This window comes from Dipodomys merriami, unplaced genomic scaffold (assembly GCF_024711535.1).
Source record: "Dipodomys merriami isolate MVZ:Mamm:240054 unplaced genomic scaffold, mDipMer1.0.p SCAF_110, whole genome shotgun sequence".
NCBI lineage: Eukaryota > Metazoa > Chordata > Mammalia > Rodentia > Heteromyidae > Dipodomys > Dipodomys merriami.
Window position 1 is genome coordinate 804763 of NW_027202383.1, and position 18507 is coordinate 823269.

The window sequence follows — 18507 nt, forward strand, 5'->3', positions numbered from 1 at the left end:
AGTCCATGAGACTCTTATTTCCAATTGAGACTCGTTTCCAATTAACTACCTGGTAGCACTGTGGCTCAAAGTGGTAGAGTGCTAGCCTTGAGGGGGTCAAAGTTCAGGGAAGTGGGGGAGGGGGGGAATCTGCTTTACAGTAAAAACAAACACCAAGTAATAGTGGAAGTTTATAGTGCTTTCTGTTTAATTAGGGTTGTTTATTTGATTTTGGGGTGCTGGAAACTGAACTTGGCACCTTATTCGAGCTAGGCTGGCACTCTTTTACCTAAGAAATACCTTCAGCCCCAACATGTTTTTTATATTTTCCATTCTTAACACTGAGCTATAAAACCTAACAGGATTTTTTTTTTTTGGTCAGTCGTGGGGCTTGAACTCTGGGCCTGGGCGCTGTTCCTGCGCTCTTCAGCTCAAGGTGAGCACTCTACCTCTTGAACCACAACGTCACTTCCAGTTTTCTAGTGGTTTATTAGAGATCAGATTCTGATGGACTTTTCTGCCCTGGCTGGCTTTGAACCATGAGCCTCAGATCTCAGCCTCCTGAGTAGCTAGGATTATAGGCATGAACCACCAGGCACCCAGCTCTAATAGGATTTTTTTTTGGGGGGGGGGGGTGTCCGGTCGTGGGGCCTGAACTCTGGGCCTGGGCGCTGTCACTCAGCTCTTCAGCTCAAGACTAGCGCTCTACCACTTGAGCCACAGCACCACTTCCGGCTTTTTTCTTTTTGCTTATGTGGTGCTGAGGAATCCAACCCAGGGCCTCATGCATGCAAGGCAAGCACTCTACCACTGAGCCACCTTCCCAGCCCCAATAGGATTTTTTTTTATCAATTAAAGTTCATTTTACTTTATCTTCCCAAAATTATGTGGAGTCATTAATTTGCAGATGTCTGACAATTTTGTCTTTCTGACTTTCGTTTTGAGAATTTACAGTAACAACTAGTTTTAGCCAGTTTGAATTACCACTATTATCTATTTTTGTTTTGTGAGACAAGATCTTGCTATGCAGCCCAAGCTGGTCCAAAATGCCCAATCCTTCTGCTGAAGCCTCTAAGCACTGCAATTATGGTACATGGTGCCACACCAGCTTCTTAATGGTCCATTTTGTGGGAACTGCATTTCTTCATCAGCTGAGATTACAGGAATGAGCCACCACACTATGCTCTTAAAAAAAACAAAACCCGGGTAATGTTTTTTGTTTTTTTTTTTTAATTTTTTTTTGGGGGGTCCAGTCCTGGGGCCTGAACTCTGGGCCTGGGCGCTGTCCCTCAGCTCTTCAACTCAAGGCTAGCGCTCTACCACTTGAGCCACAGCACCACTTCCGGCTTTTTTTCTTTTTGCTTATGTGGTGCTGAGGAATCGAACCCAGGGCCTCAGGCATGCAAGGCAAGCGCTCTACCACTGAGCCACCTTCCCAGCCCCCGGGGTAATGTTATAAAAAGTTTCAAAACAAGTCAGGCAGCCTGAGTAGCCTGTAGCTACTCAGGAGGCTGAGATCTGAGGATCATGGTTCAAAGCCAGCCCTGGCAGGAAGCTCCTGAGACTCTTATCTCCAATTAATCACTGAAAAATCAGAAAGTGGTGCTGTAGCTCAAGTGGTAGAGTGCTAGCGAGTGCTAGCCTTGAGTAAATGGAGCTTAGGGACAATACCTAGGACCAGAGTTCAAGGATCAGGACCCGCCAAAAAAAAAAGAGTACCAAAACAATAGTTGCAATCATTCCTTACTCTGGAATAAGTATTTGTGGATTTACACCAAAGAGGAAAAGTAACTTGCATGGTAAATTTTAACGTTTCTTCTCTTCACAAAACTACTTCAATCCACTGAGTGCCTGTGGCTCACTCCTATTATCTGAGGTCTCAGAAGGCTGTGCTCTGAGGATCATGGCTTGAAGCTAGCCCAAACAAACAAATCCAAGAGACTCTTACCTCCAATTAACCACCAATAAGCTGGAAGTAGAGGCTCAAACCAGACTTGAGTGAAAAAGCTGAGAGAGAGCATGAGACCCTGAGTTCAACAAGCCCCAGAACTAGCGCAATTAAAAACAGAAACAAAGCAACAAACTGCTTCAGTTCATATAAGCTTTTGGAATTCATCTGTGCTATTTAATAGCTACTAGTCACATACCTATTTAATTTAATGTAATCTTGGTTTAAATAATTTAAAACCAGACTATTCGCCTGGTGCTGGTAGCTCATGCCTAGCCACTCAGGAGGCTAAAATCTGAAGATAACAGTCTGAAGAAGAGAAGTCCATGAGACTTCATATCCAGTTAACCTGCAAAAGACAGGCTGGGAAGCAGAGGCACGGCTCAAGTGGTAGCTTGCCAGCCTGAGCAAAATAAACCCAAGTGAAAGTGCAAGGGTCCGAGTTCATCCCCAGTACCAGTACCAAAAAAAAGCCAGGCTGGAGGTGTAGCCCAAGTGATAGAGCACAAGCCCTGAGTAGAAAAAATCCTGTGGGAGTGTGAGGACCTAAGTTCAAGCCCTAGTACCAGACAATAAATAAAAATGGTAAAGCTTAAAAAAAAAATAGCATCTTTTCACTCCCCATCACTACCAAATAAAAAATGGCTTCAGCCCAGGGCCAATGGCTTACAACTTTAATCCTAGCTTCTCAGGAGGCTGAGATCTCAGGATCACCGTTTTAAGCCAGCCAGGGCAGAAAAGTCCATGAGACTCTTATCTCCAATTAATCACAGAAAAAGCCAGAGGTGGCCCAGTAGTTCCAGTGGTACATTGATAACCTTGAGCAAAAGAAGCTCAGGGACACAGCCCAGGTCCAGAGTTCAAGCCCTAGGACCAGGAAAAACAAACAAAAATGGTTATACAAAGATAAGGACAGCCATAATACACCCTGATTACTTCAGTGACCAAGAAAAGGTAAGGAATTTAGAGCTAGAAAATCTGGCAAATCTCACCCTACCTACCATCTAGTTTGACCTTGGCCTTGATCTCTGTTCCTAAGTAAGCACTTACCTAGAAATGGAAAAATATAACCTATTAACTGACTAATTTGGGGTTGAAATTAAACAACCTATTTTAAAGCATTTGGTACAAAATTCTCATAAATTGGAAAATACATTTCCTATTAAATAATTAAAAGCAAAAAACTCTGTAAAATAAATTATAAAACTTCCTGACACACAGTACTGAGTTTTAAACTCAGTACCTTAGACTTGCTAGGCAGGCACTTTACCACCTGAGCCAGGCCCCAGCCCTGAACATTTTCTTAATTAATGATTGCCATCTATGAAACATGAAAGAGAAATATGTACAGTATAAGCATCCAATTAATTTAAATTCTGTTAAAATTCCATAAGCATACCGTTAAACATGATGAACTTTGAATACTTATTTACTTTGGTTTAAATACTTGCCAGTATGACTTGTAAAATAAGCATTAGAGTGTATGAGCTATATATGAAAACAGAAAACAAATAAAAGTCAGTTGAAAAATTTTGAAGTCATTGCATCAACTGCAAATCTTTAACACAGAATTTCCTGAGATTTCCATAGACCTGCTTTTCTATATACTTTTGACACACTGAGCTGCCAATGACATAACATTACTCAATAATTCAAATTACCTTTTCAGAGCTGAAAACGTGAGTAGTGTTTCTAAATGCGTGGAGGCCTGCAGACCCCTCTTCCTCACTGAGTGCTGCTGGATATTAGACAGAGAAAGGATATCGTAGTCTGAGAGCAGAGAGTCAAGATTCTCTGAAAAAAGGGTAAAAGGGTTATTAGCAACCAAATTCATAAAGCAATTGTAAGATCACTAAAATGAGTGCACAAGACAATAAACTCTCTGTAAAGTACTGGGAGAGCCAACAGCACCACCGATGTGGTCTTACAAAAAACCTGACCCCAAGTCTAATGAAGATCCAAGTTCCAGTTCTTAAGAGACAGGGATATGATGCTGCCAAACTAAATACCAACTGCAGGAAGCAATCAGCCACACCTAGAATTTTAAAATCCCACAACAAAGCACCCAATTTCTCCACAAAATAAATGGCATATAAAAGGAGGAAGGGATAGAAAAATAACAGACTGAAGAGAATAGCAAACAATCAATGTGTAACTCTTTTTGAATCCCACATCAAACAAGTCAGCTGTGGCAAGACATTTAAAACAACTTGGGAAAACTGAACATGGACCACATATTAGATACTAGTAAGTTTGATATCTCAAAGAATGCTATGGCATACAATGAAATAACTTCTAGATAACTGCCAGTTTGTGTAGGTTAAAATTTCTAAGATCAAAGCATCTGACTTGGTCTTTTCATTGACATATTCCCTATCTGTTGATAAAAAGAACCACTTTTCTGCCAATGATGGCTGCTGTTCACTTGATCTTGCTGATCACAAAGCTTTGGGGCACCAATGAAAGCCTTCAAAAGGTCACTCTTTCAATCACTCATTCAACGATTGTTTTGTCTGAAACTGGGACTCCAACTTGGTATATGACTCATTCACTCACCACGCTCTACTACCAGAGCCACATTTCCAACCGCTCCTCATTCAATTATTTCTTTTTTTTGGTTGGTCATAGGGCCTGAATGAACTCTGAGCCTGGGTGCTGTCCCTCAGCAATTCAGCTCAAGGATAGCTCCCTACTACTAGAGCCACAGCGCCACTTCTGGCTTTTTCTGCTTATGTGGTACTGAGGATCGAACCCAGGGCCTCATGCTTTGAGGTAAACAATCTAACACTGAGCCACCTTCACAGCTTCATTCAACTATTTCTTAAGTGTTCAATACAAGGCATTATGCTGGTATTTTACTACAGTAGCTCTGTGAACATCCCTGGGGTATTAATCCTCATTTCACAAATGAAAAAACAGACTTAAATAAGTAAACTGGTCTAACCACAAAGCTAAGGTAGCACAGAAATGGATTTTGAACTTGAGCCTGGCAGACTGAAATACCAAAGTTTTATGATGTGATACTTTTTTTTAAGTAACTAATTTTTTTACATTTTTTATTATTGTATCTTTAAGTAGTTATACAAAGGTCCCATTCTACAGAACAGTATGAGTACAAGGTGTCTGACAACACTGTCACCCATCGCTCTAACCCGCCCCTTCTCTCACTTTCCTAACCCACCTCTTCTCTTTTTTTTTAATTGAGATTAGATGATTACATAAATTTCACATATTTCACAGTATTGTGGAATAGTGACGCTTAAAGTCACAAACATATTAACCTTCACAAGGCAAACTGTCATTATCATGGTCTATAAAGGTTGTGAATTCTATGAGCTTTGACAATACAAATTATTTCTTCCACTGATCTGATACTTTTGAAACTCCTTTAAAAATACTCGGGGGGGGGTGGGGGGGGAGGAAATGTAGTTGTGTAGATGGGAGGGAAGGGATGGTAGGGGGAAAACAAAGGAGGAGGCAACAATGCTTGATAAGAAATGTACTCATTACCTTGCTCATGTGATTGTAACCCCTCTGTACAGTATTTTCACAATAAAAAACTTATTTAATAAATAAATGAATAAATAAAAAGAAACATTGTACTCATAACCTGGGCTATGGAATTGTAACCTCATTGTACAACAACTTGGTAATAATAATAATAATAATAATGATGATGATGATGAACTGTTTCTGGAACAAAAAAGAAAAAAATAGCCTAGGCATTTTGGAACCTTCTACTACTTCTTACTTTCTGATATGTCCACCATGACCTCTCTTTTTCCCTCTCCCCTCCCTTTCCCGCTTTTCTCTACCTTCCTCTTCCCCTCTTCTCTCCCCCTTTCTCTCCCCTTCTCCCTCCCCCTCCTTCCTACTCTTCCTCCCCCACCCCCTCTTTCTCATGTGCCAGTCTTGGAGCTTGAACTCAGGGACTGGGCCTTGTCCAACTTTTTGGTGATTAATTGAAGATAAAAAGCCTCATGGGCCAGGAAGGTGGCTCAGCGGTAGAGTGCTTGCCTTGCACGCGTGAGGCCCTCGGTTCGATTCCTCAGTACCACATTAACAGAAAAGGCCGAAAGTGACACTGTGGCTCTAGTGTAGAGCACTACCCTTGAGCTGAAGAGCTCAGGGACAGCACCACGACTGACAAGCATCACGACTGACAAAAAAGAAAAAAAAGCCTCACGTATGTTCCTGCCTGGGCTGGCTTTGAACTGCAATCCTCAGATCTCAGTCTCCTAAGTAGTTAGAATTACAGGCACCAGTGCCTAGCTAAAGCCTTTTTTTTTTTCTTTTTTTCTTTCTTTTTTTTTGCCAAGTCCTTGGATTTGGACTCAAGGCCTGCACACTGTCCCTGAGCTGCTTTTACTCAAGACTAGCGCTCTACCACTTAAGCCATAGCGCTACTTCCAGCTTTTTCTGTGTATGTGGTACTGAGGAATGGAACAGAGCTTTATGCATGCTAGGCAAGCACTCTACCACTAAGCCACATTCCCAGCCTAAAGCCGTTTCTTTATACCTTTATTCTGGCACTTTTTGGTAAGATATACTTGTCTTCCTCACAAACAGGTTATGAAATAGCCAAGTGTTTTTATTCATCACTATGTATTTACCTCATCATAAATTCAGTGTAAAAATTTACACCTGTCAGCACTCATGTTCCAAGACTGCCTAAATTCTCAATGCTGCGAAGTCAATACAGCTCTTTTCTTAGCTCTTCAAATTCACTGATACAGGCTGGTACATGAACTCAGTTTCATTCAAGATCATAATCTCGCCCACTGACTTAAGAGGCATAACTCAACACAGTACTTTCATTGTCAATAAATAACATAGCAGTGACTCTCAGAACACATTCCAGTGTCCCCACACAAACAGCAGCAGCAACACATGAATGCAAATGTTCTGATTTCCCCTCAGACCTACACAATCAAAAATCAAGTTTGAAAACCACTCAACAAGCCTGGCAAGATGTCTTTGGTCTCAGCTACGAGGGAAGCTGAGGGAGAAGACTAGTTTGAATCTAGGAGTTCAAGGGCAGTCTGGATAACACAGTCAGACTTCCATCTCAATAAAAGTTAAGACAGAAAGACCAAAGGGCAGAAGGCACTTAAGCAAGGAAATTAGACCAAAATGAAGGAAAAAATTGGTGCCAGTATTGTCAGGGTCTTGCACTTTTGCTTGTTTTTTTTTTTTTTTTTTAAGTTTTAGCAAGTATTTATTTTAGTGTAACAGGATAAAGTGGGGAGAAATAGAAAAATGAAGAGTAACATTTCCTGTTCCATGCAGGAAAAGGGAGTTAAAGATTCATTGCTAAGCAGGGCACTGGTGGCTCACACCTGTAATCCTAGCTACTCAGAAGGCTGAGATCTGAGGATCAAAGTTCAAAGCCAGCCCAAGCAGGAAAGGCTGTGAGATTCCTATCTCCAATTAAGCACCAGAAACCAGAAGTGGAGCTGTGGCTCAAAGTGGTAGAGTACTAGTCTTAAGCAAAAGAGCTCAGGGACAGTGTCTAGGCCCTAAGCTGAAGCTCCATGACCCACAGAAAAAAAAAGAAAAAAAAGAAAGAAAAATACTCGCTCTGCTTTTTCACTCAAGGCTGGTGCTCTAGCAATTGAGTCACACTTCTAATTCCTGAGGGAAAATATTTTAGGCATAAAAATGTTCACTATTAAGCCTGGCAAAATTAGAAAAACCAGAAACAAAGTAAATTAATAACTAGGATAAGGACCTGGAGGCAAACTGCAGTCATCCAAAAGGCTACTTATAACAGGTTTTTAAGAGCATGGGAAATATTTAGGAGCATGGGAAAATAAATACTTTTCCTATGTTACTTACGCAAGGGGAGAGTTTAAAAAAAAAACAACAAAACTACTCATATTCCATGATCTTAACTGTGTAAAAAAAAAAAAAGACCTAGGAAGAAAAATAATGGCAAGATACTAACATCACTGGTTATTTTGAGTGTATTGTCTATAATAAGTCCTTTTTAAATGTAGCTTGCTAACACATGTTAAAATACTTAACAGTATACTCCCAATGAATGATCAAATGTCACCAACAGATGTCTGAGCCATCACAAACAGCCTAGTAAAAACCACTGTGTCTTTGGGGCCAAACTGGATGGAGCTTTCACCACTCTAGGTACCGCCCGCCCCTGCCAGCAAATGTGCCAGACACTCAACCTTTCACCACACCACACTGCTGGACCCCTAACTCGTGGGAACTGCATTTTCTATAGCCTTTGCAGGAAACTTTCATTCCCTTCACCTTCTCAAGAACTTCTCTTTGGGGCTGGTTAGAAGGATCAAGGGTAGAATGTTGACTAGCAGGTGAGAGGCCCTGAGTTCAAATCCCCAGTACCACCACCATCAAAAAAAAAAAATCTTATCCATATCCAAATCTCTCAATAAACCAGTATCAACTTACACTAGTTTTGTTACAGTACATACTAAACAATGTCACCCATTTTCCTTTGCTCAGCATCTGGTCATGGCCTCTTCCTGTACAGTTCCAGCATGGTTGCCCATCACCCTCTAGAATGATGGCACCATCCTTCACTTTCTGCAAGGTGCTACAGTCATCACCTGAACAACTGAGCTTCTCTCATCTCAGCTAGCTATGACACAAATCAGAAAATAAGTAATCAGACTGCAAAATGTTATTGAAGCATCCCCGACCTACCTTTCCCCACTCTCCTCTGCCAAGCACTAGGCTTGTTCCCCACATGCCCATGCCCCTGCCCCCTGCCTCCTGCCCTCCCCCCACCCCATCCTCAGGCACGATGCTCAGAACCCTCCCCTTTCCCATTGCTTTTGTATCTTCTCCGCCCTTCCACCTTGACCTCTTTTTCTGCACAAATATTCTACCTTTTTTTTCCCCCACCAGATCTGTTTATTTATTTCTTTAGCAAATTCTTACTGAGACCCTCCTATCTATCAGGCACTAGCTATACAAAAGAAAGAGAAATATACTTCTAGTGTTCTGAGGAAGAGACCATCACAAAATTCTGCTGAGAGGCAGGTGCAAGAAGTGAAGGAAGCCCCTGCTGGGTGTGCCAAGAATACCCCAGGGAAGCAGCACTACATCTAAGAGGCAGTGCCAGCCCAGAGAAGAGAAAGAGGGAGACTCTAAGAAGAACACATGGCCTATGTGGCAGTCCACAGAAAGAGAACATAACATGAAAAGGTGAGGCTGGAGCACAGGTATGGAGCTGGAAAGACAGGGGCAGAGGTCAGGACAAAGGGCTTTGGAGTGAAATTAAGGATTTTGGACTTTGGATAAGGGCAAGGGAAATGTCACTAGGACGTCAAGATGGACCATGGGCCAGCAGGAACAAGACTGGAATCTTGGAAATCAGTGGATACACTGCTGAGCAAACCAGGTAGAGATCACTAAAAGACTACTACTTTTCGGGCTTGGGCACTTCATTCATTGAGACTTACACTTATACACACGCATACAAGCTATGGGGAGGGGCCACTCACCAAAATTGCTCCTTTACATAGGATTTCCTTTGCATTATATCATGTTTGCAGCTATCATGATTTAAAGCAAGGAAAGAGCAAACCTATGCCGTCCTAGATTCTCAACACTTAAGAGTACAGGTAAAGAGCAGCTGGAACTCAATACCTTCTAAACGTTCTCCAAGAACACAGAGGAAGCAAGAACTACAGGCCTAGAACAAACTGGACCCCATATGTATGTGTGGAGTTACCTATGGATTTGATAAACCTTCCAATCCATTTTAATTTTTTATTTGTTGTGTGTGTATGTATATATGTGTATACACACGCCAATCCTAGAGCTTGAACTCAGGGTCTGGGCGCTGTTCTTGAGCTTTTTATTTGCTCAAGGCTAGTGCTCTACCACTTGAGCTACAGTTCCACTTCCAGCTTTGGGTGGTTAATTGGAAATAAGTCTCAGACATTCCTGCCCAGCCTGACTTTAAATCTCAAGCCTCAAATCTCAACTTCCTGAGCAGCTAGGGATTACAGGCCTGAGCCACCAGTGGCCAGCTTCTTTCTACCTTACTCTTACATGTGAATTGCTTTGTCTCTGTGATAACCTTTCATGGCCAGTGAATTTAGAACATTAATCTAAACCATACCCCCAATTTCTTTTACCAAGCTCAGAGTCAGCATTTTTAAGATTAACTTGTTTTGTCTTGCACATTCTGTCATTTGGCTTTGTGCTTGAAGGACTTGCATCTCCTCTTGGCTGTTCATTTCATGTATCTAAAGATGGAGTATGAAGGATTGACTCCCACCCTATTGTCCCAGGCCCATACAGACACCAGGCAAAATGCCAGGTATGTGTGAACTTGCTTGATGTGCCAGCAGGGCAATCCACCCAAGCCCAACTATAAACATCCCATTGCGGGGCCCCCACCTCCCTTTACCTGGTGGCTTTTTCATTCACCTCTGCCTCCTTGCTCAGACCTCACAAAATCCAGCTGTTGCCCCAGCTCTGACACAGTCTCCAAGCCCGGCAGGAAGGCTGTGTCCCTCACTGCTCTATCTCAATGAACAGTCCTTGCTGTGGAAGGTGGTGTCTGGCCTGTTTCCTTCCTTTGTCCTCCATTTTGCTAACCGTGCTTACACAGCTTAATTGCTTGGCTTCCTTGTTCAATTGGTGTTCTACCACTTGAACCACTGTCTCCACCTGGCTTTGAACATGAATCTCAGCCTCTTGAGTAGCTAGGATTACGGGCATGAGCCAACGGTACCCAGCTAGTTTAAACCTTAAAAAGATGTGTTATATAATTTTTGTGTCTCTATAAGTACTTATATGTACACAAATACTTGTAATTGTCTATAAATAAAATGTTATAAGCAAAAGGTCTGATGATATTTGTGAACTTTTTACATTAATTTTCTTTTCAGCAGTAGACTGCATTTTCCTAGAATATTAACTACAAGCATAATGCAGAACCCTACAGCACTTGTACTTTCCACTTCTCTCCTACATGAAATACAAAAGGGTTCCCCCAATTAACACAACCAATCCTACTCTGATGCAGGAAGTGGAAAAAAATAAATCCTGGTTCTGTGGTGTAGGCTTATAATCCCACCAAATGGGAAGATGAAGCAGAAGGACCTTCACATGAACGTCAGCCTGAGCAAGACCCTGTCTCTAAGTTAAACAACAAAAACAAAGTCACTAAAGAAATGAATGACAGGGCTGGGATGTAGCAAAGTGCTTGCCTATCAAGTGCAACGTCCTGGATTCCATCCCCAGTATCAAAAAAGAAAAGACAAAATAATAATAATAATACAGTTTTAAAAAATAGAAGTGAATGACAGAGAGAGTACAACAGGCTCTGCTGGAACAGGTAGGCATGCTCAGAAGGAGGAAGGGTGAATATGATACAAGTACTTTTTATATACATGTATAAAACAGAACAGTGAAACTCATTTTTTTTTTAAAGGAGGAGAGAAGATTAGGAAGAACAATAAAAGAAATAAAGGTATATTGTATGTATATCTGGAAATGTCACAATAAAACCACTTTGTACAACTCATGTAAGCTAATAAAAAAAAACTTTAAAAAGAAAGAAAAAAGTGGAAAGATTATTTCCTACAGTCTCTAGAGGGAATGAAGCAGGGTGCCAAGCCCTCCCATCTTAGACATCTGACACACAGAACTATAGGATTTTAAATTTGCTCTGTAAAATTTTTTTAAAGAATTGCTAAAGACCAAGCCAAGATGCTATAAAGTTGTTTATAGAGCCTGTGCAGAAGACTTATGACATCTGCTCTTCAGCACTAAACACAGCAGGACAGGACAGGACAGGACAGGACAGTGACCTGAGCACGCAGAGCAACCAGCCCTGGTAGCAGGGGAATCCTTCTTCATTGGGTCTATGAAATAATGCTCTCTACCAGGCCAAAGAACTAAAAATGCTTTTGGGTATGTATAAGTAGGGAAAGATGGAATATGAACTGCCTAATTCCCTGTCACAGCTTCTGCTCTTGCAACTAACTATATGCTACAATAGCACAGAGAACCTCTATTTATCAATGGAGGGAGCAGGGGGAGGGAGCACATGTGGGTATTAGCTGGAGGAGTTGGGCTAACCAGATGGATGGAAGGTGAATATAGTCAAAATGTATTGTCTGTAGGGCTGAAAACAGAACAATTGTAAACTTGCCTCACAATGAAATCCATTCCGTGAATAACAAAGGTCTCACAGTGGCTGGATTTAACCTGGGCCAAGACTCTCAAGCTAGGAAGTGCTCAGCCACTGCAGAGTGGGAGAGAACTTCTGAAAAAACCCAGACTGATTCACTAGTCTCTGTAATCAATACAAAGGCAAACTTAAGTTAGGCAATGAGACTGCTTCCCCAATTCCTGCAATCCATTCTCACTCCTAATTTTGTTTTCTATACTCAGTCTTCTAATCAGAACAGATGACGTATGGCTTGGGACATATTATATACCAAAGGCCTGTGAACACTTAAGTAGGATGTGGGCATGGAATGCTTCAGAGAACAAGGCCAGGTCAGACATATATTTAGTAGTTAAGTCAGGGGCTGGGGATGTGGCTTAGTGGTAGAGTGCTTGTCTAGCATGCACAAAGCCCTGGGTTCAATTCCTCAGTACCACGTAAGCAGAAAAAGCCAGAAGGGGCGTTGTGGCTCAAGTGCTAGTGTACTTGCCTTGAGCACACAGGGACAGTGCCCAGGCCCTGAGTTCAAGCCCTATGACCAGCAAAAAAAAAAAAAAGAACACAGTCAAATGGCAAGTGAAACCAGGACAGGGGATGAGACTTCTCAGAATGTATCACTTGTATTTAGAAGAAAGAAAAAAAGAGGAAGTGGATGAGGAAGGGAGATGGCCATCTCCTCAGCTGATTTCAGGATGTGAAGAGACACATAGACGAAAAACCTTTCCATCTATTTCCCTACCACAGTGAGTCTATTATTGCTTGTTGTTTCTCTTCTGCCAGCTTTTTCAGTTTTTTTGTTTGTTTGTTTTGGTTTTTGGTTGGTTTTTTTTTTTTTTTTTTTTTGGTCGTCAGTCATGGGGCCTGAACTCTGGGCTTGGGCGCTGTCCCTCAGCTCTTCAGCTCAAGGCCAGCGCTCTACCACTTGAGCTACAGCCCCACTTCCATTTTTCTGGTGGTTAATTGGAAATAAGAATCTCAGGGACTTTCCTGTCAGGGCTGGCTTTGAACTGCAATCCAGATCTTAGCCCCCTGAGTAGCTAGGATTACAGGTATAAGCCACTGGCACCCAGCTCACACTGTATTCTTTTGTTAAGAATATAAATGATGAAGGACCTGAAAAAACAACTACACTTGGCCTTGGAAAACATCAATACTCAACTTTCAGGAAGTCTTTGAATACCAAAAGGATGTTTCCAGTTTATTATCACCTCTGCTTAACTCTTCATCTTATCCCAGAAATAACTGTCTCTGACTAGTTCAAAACAGAGTTATATTAAATCTCCCCTGGAGCAGCTAGGGTAGTTTCATCTTTAGATTTAAAGAAATGCAATTTATAAGCAAAATTAATATGAGGAAATGAGATGTCAAAATACTGAGTTAAATGGTGCTGCAAACAATTATAGAAAAAATCTCCATACCAATAACCTCAAGATAAATTTCAAAATATGTTTGAAATATAAACATTCCCCATTTGTGACTGTCTACCCATTTGCATCGTCTTTTATTAAAAGAAACACGAAAGAAAAACAATTTTAAAATCAAAATGAGACTTGTACCCCCCCCCCAGCTGCAACTTCAATAAGATATAATAATGACTTAGGTCTCATGACTCACAATTTTCCTAAATTATGCAATTCTTACAGTTAAGTTGAAACAGTTTTTTTTTTTTTTTTTTTTTTTTTTTTTACGGGCATGGAGCCTGAACTCTGGGCCTGGGTGCTACCCTAAGCTCTTCAGCTCAAGGCTAGCGCTCTACTAGCTCCACTTCCAGCTTTTTCTGCTTATGTGGTGCTAAGGAATTGAACCCAGGGCCTCATGCATGCAAGGCAGCACTCTACCACTGAGTTACCTTCCCAGGCCCTGAAACAGATTTTTGTTTTGCTTTGTTTTTTGTGGGGTTTTTTGTTTGTTTTTTGTTTTTGGGTCCGGTCGTGGGGCCTGAACTCTGGGCCTGGGCACTGTCCCTCAACTCTTCAGCTCAAGGCTAGCGCTCTACCACTTGAGCCACAGCGCCACTTCCGGCTTTTTTCATTTTTTGCTTATGTGGTGCTGAGGAATCGAACCCAGGGCCTCAAGCATGCAAGGCAAGCGCTCTACCACTGAGCCACCTTCCCATCCCCATTTTTGTAGGGTTTTTGGTCATGTGACTTGACTCTACCATTTGAGCCAAAGCACCACTTCTGGATTTCTGGTAACAGTCTCACGGACTTCCCTGCCTGGGCTGGCTTTGAACCGGGATCCTCTGATCTCAGCCTACTGAGTAGCTAGGATTACAGGTGTGAGCCACCAGTGCCCAGCTGAAACAGATTTTTGATATATTTTTGCCTTTCAAAAAAGTCACATTCCTAATCAATATCAGTTATGCAATTACAGTATTACATTGCAAGTAGACTAAAAAAACAATAAAGCAGATTCAATAAAATAGATTTCAACTATGAACTATTGAGTTGGTCTTGACTAACTCAGTCTACATAATAGGAGGGTTCAATGATAAATAACATCCTCCACTGTCACACATACACCAAAAAAAAAAAAGAAGACACCTACAAGGTATATATATAATTCACTGGATTTTCCTGAAACAGTGACCCATTTTCTTGACATTAAAAAAAAAAACTAAAGCTGAAGACGTTGTTCAATGGTAGAGCACCTACATATTGTATGCAAGACCCTGGGTTCAGTTCCTAGCACAGAAAAAAAAAAATCATCCTGTAAGGTTCCCATCAGTGCAAGTTGGAACAGTTCCCAGCTCTGCCATCATTTTCAATTTTTACCTACCTAGGGCTCTTTTTGGTTTGCTTTTGATTTTTCCTGGTCCTGGGGCTTGAACTCTGGACCTGGGTGCTGTCCTTGGGCTCCTTTTGCTTAAGGCTAATACTCTACCACTTGAGCCACAGTGCCACTTGCCATTTTTTCTGTGATTATCTAGAGATGAGTCTCATGGACTTTCCTGCCCAGGCTGGCTTAGAACCACAACCCTCAGATCTCAGACTCCTAGCTAGGGCTGCAGGCATGAGCCACTGGCACCTAGCCCTATCTAGGTTTTTTGTGGGTTTTTTTTTCTTTTTTTCTTTTTATTTTTTGGTAGTGTAAAGGTGATGAACAGAGGAGTTACAGTTACAATAAGTATGATAATGAGTACATTTCTTATGGAACATTGTTATCCCTTCATTTTGTGAATTTTGCAGAGATTCATGTTTTACTTTACTGGGGTTTGAACTCAAGCTTTGTTCCTGCCAAGCAGGTAGTCTACTGCTTGAGCCACTCCCCCCACGCCCAATCTAGTTTTAAAAGTCTAGGTTCAAGTATCACCTTTCCCAGGAAGTCATTACCTTCCTAGATTGTATTCAGTGCCCCCCCCTTTAATGGTACTTGTTATAGTGTACCCAAATGTTCTCTTCCATGTTGTTTTGCGAGTATCTGTTCTGATCTCTATATGAGTCTCTATTTCACTCTTTCATTAATTTTTTTTTTTTCGGTCCAGTCGTGGGGCCTGAACTCTGGGCCTAGGCGCTGTCCCTCAGCTCTTCAGCTCAAGGCTAGCGCTCTACCACTTGAGCCACAGAGCCACAGCGCCACTTCAGGTTTTTTTCTTTTTTGCTTATGTGGTGCTAAGAAATCGAACCCAGGGCCTCATGCATGCAAGGCAAGCGCTCTACCACTGAGCCACCTTCCCAGCCCTTTCATAAATCTTTTTAAGATGGTCTTTTTATTTCCAATGCCACGTATAACAACTTGAGCACACAATTGGGGTTATTTTGTTGTTGTTGTTCTGGTGTGAACTCAAGGCCTTGCTAGGCTGGCATTCTACCTCTTGAGGCATACCTCCAGTCCTGCTTGTTGCTGGTTATTTGGAATGGAGTCTAGTCAACTTTTCTGCCAGGCCTGGCCTCAAACTACAATCTCAGTCTCTTGAGTGACGAGGATTGCAGCATGAGCCACCTGAATGCAGCACTTCAAATGTTTTTGATGAATAGCTAAGTCTGCACACATTTTTCTGGCACAAATAATCTGTATTTTGCTAATTAAAAATATGATCTGACCCAGCACTGGTGGCTCATGCCTGTAATTCTAGATACTCAGGAGGAGGCTGAGATCTTACGATCGCACTTCAAAGCCAGACGGGGCAGGAAAGTCCATGAGACTATTATCTCCAATAAACCACTCAGAAAACCAGAAGTGGCGTTATGGCTCAAGTGGTAGAGCACTTGCCTTGAGCTGAAGAGCTGAGGGACAAGGCCCAGGCCCAGAGTTCAAGCCCCACAACTGACAAAAAAAAAAAAAAATCTGCATATGATGCTGAAAGTTGATATCATATAGTGTTTTTTCCTCTACAGAGTATAGTTCTCAAAGAGTAGCTAACTTTTTCACCTGTGAACAAGAGAATGAAAACATGTAACATAGTTTTTCAGAGTGGAGAAAATCTCTCAAAATGCATGTTTATTTTCTTAGGTACTATTATTCTTAAAATGATGCTTATCCATCCTGACTTAGCCATGGCTAATTCACCGGTCACAGCCCTTCCTAACTAGCTCCTTTCTCTCCTTAAACACGTATAATCCATTTCAAATGGCACCACCACAAAACAGTTATTAAGGCGAGAACATTCAACATCTTTACTACCTATTATCAGTTAATTACAGCTCCAATGCCAGGCAATAACTAATGCGAGAAAATTAATTAGCCATAAAATCCGAAGGATCTCAAACTGCACGGAACAACACTCATGTGAAACCGTGTTATACGGAGGACCATGAAAAGTGTATTAATACTACAGCTTCACACAATGGAAAGTATACTGTCTCACACTGTGTTATGATGAACCAAACTGTCTTACAAGTCAGCTTAGAGTAAAGTCACAGTAACTTCCACCTAACTTTACAACTCTGAACACGAGCCCTCTAGAAAACACAATTACACAGGAATCGCCTCCTGGCTAGGCTCACAGATGACCGTCCCTGACCCGATGTTCACACGCGCGACTGAAAGGTCGAGTGTCGGCCTCCCTCCGCGCCCTCTCCCCCAAGTGCCTCCAACCAACTTCCACCGACGAAGGAGGGGCGGCGGGGGACGACAAGCCCCTCAGAAGAGGCTCCGGAAAGCCCCGCCCGCGGCCGCCGTGCGCCGGGCGCCGCGCGGCCTCCTCCGGGAGACCTCCTCGCAGGCGCTCGGGCCCTTCTTCCCTGGCGCGGCCGCCTTCGGCAGGTCCGCGAACACACCCCATGTTCTTGGCAACGCGGGGACCTAGATCTCAGGAGCTCCCCAAGCTCCCCGCAGAGACGCAGGCCGGCGGAGGGGACCCCGGCCCGCGCTCGGCCACCTCGGGGACCCCCGCCGGCCCCGAGCTGGGGAGCCACACCCCCTTCCTGCCCAGACCCGGGACGCGCCCCTCGCGCCCAGCACCCCGCCCCGAGCGCCGGAGCGGCCCCTCGCCGTCCCCCCTCCAGGCCGCGCTCCCGGCGCCCGCCGGGGACCCCCGCCGCCCCCCGTTCTTTACCAAGTCGCTGGGGGGAGCCGGGGCCCGCGGCGTCCGGAGGTCGCGGCGCCAGCACCAGCGGAGCGAGGCTGGTCAGGAAGAGCAGACACCGCCTCATGTTCCCGGCCGGCCGCCGGGCCCTCCACGGGACAGCTTCGCCTGACGGGGGCTCGGAGCCCGCTCACATGGAGGAGAGAGGACCCGCCGGCCCGGCTCGGCCCCGCAGACTCCTCTCCCTCCCGCGCCGCCTACCGGGAACTCCAGCCCCGGGATCCAGGACCCGGAAGTGCGGGCGGCGCCCGGAGAAGCCGGCCCAGCCCACTTCCGGCCGCCGCCGACACCGCACCGCCCACGGCCGGAAGCCGGGCGCCGCGAGGCACGCCGGGAATCCCCGCCCCGCCCCGCCCCAGCTCCGCCGGCGCTTGCTTGGCCTCGGGTCCCGTCGTCCTGACTCGACCCCGCCCGGCCTCGCTCCCGTCCCCGAGTGACCGCGGGGAAGGCGGGAGCTCACGAGCCAGGCCTCCGAGGCGCGTGCGGCTGCCCCTTCATCTTGGCGTCCCAAGTACGGCTAGGGTCGCTGAGGCGCTGCAGTCCCGACCGGGGTCCAGCTGCCGCGTCCCGGGGCGCCGGAGGACCCCTCGGAGCCAGCTGCGGCCCTGGGGATGGGGCCGCCCGGGACCGTGGTCCCCGCCCGCGGCTGGAGACCTCGCGGGTCGGGCTCCAGCTCGGGCGGCGGGGCCCGGGAGGCCCGGGCTTCGCTAGGCACGGGGAGGCTCCAGAGCCCTGCGGCTGAGCCCTGAACCCACCAACCGCATTCCCCGCTCTTCCCGGTCCGTTTCGCCTGGGCTGGAAGTTTCCCAGCGCGGCTTGTGCTGTGCGATGCTTTGCATCATTTTAGCTCTGTGTACTTGAGTATTTATAGTGCTGAGTAAG

At 44.2% G+C, this 18507-nt stretch overlaps 1 protein-coding gene across 1 annotated transcript in view; it reads right to left on the minus strand.

Moving 5' to 3' along the window:
* Adam17 (ADAM metallopeptidase domain 17) overlaps positions 1–17860 on the minus strand; it is a 56460-nt gene extending 38600 nt beyond the window's left edge. Inside the window, exons 1-2 of the mRNA XM_070015240.1 lie at positions 17596–17860; positions 3589–3721 (exon numbers count right to left, since the gene is read on the minus strand). Of these exons, the coding sequence (XP_069871341.1) occupies positions 3589–3721; positions 17596–17692 (230 nt within the window). The 5' untranslated portion in view covers positions 17693–17860. The remainder of the gene's footprint in view (positions 1–3588; positions 3722–17595) is intronic.
* Between the last annotated feature and the right edge of the window lie 647 nt (positions 17861–18507).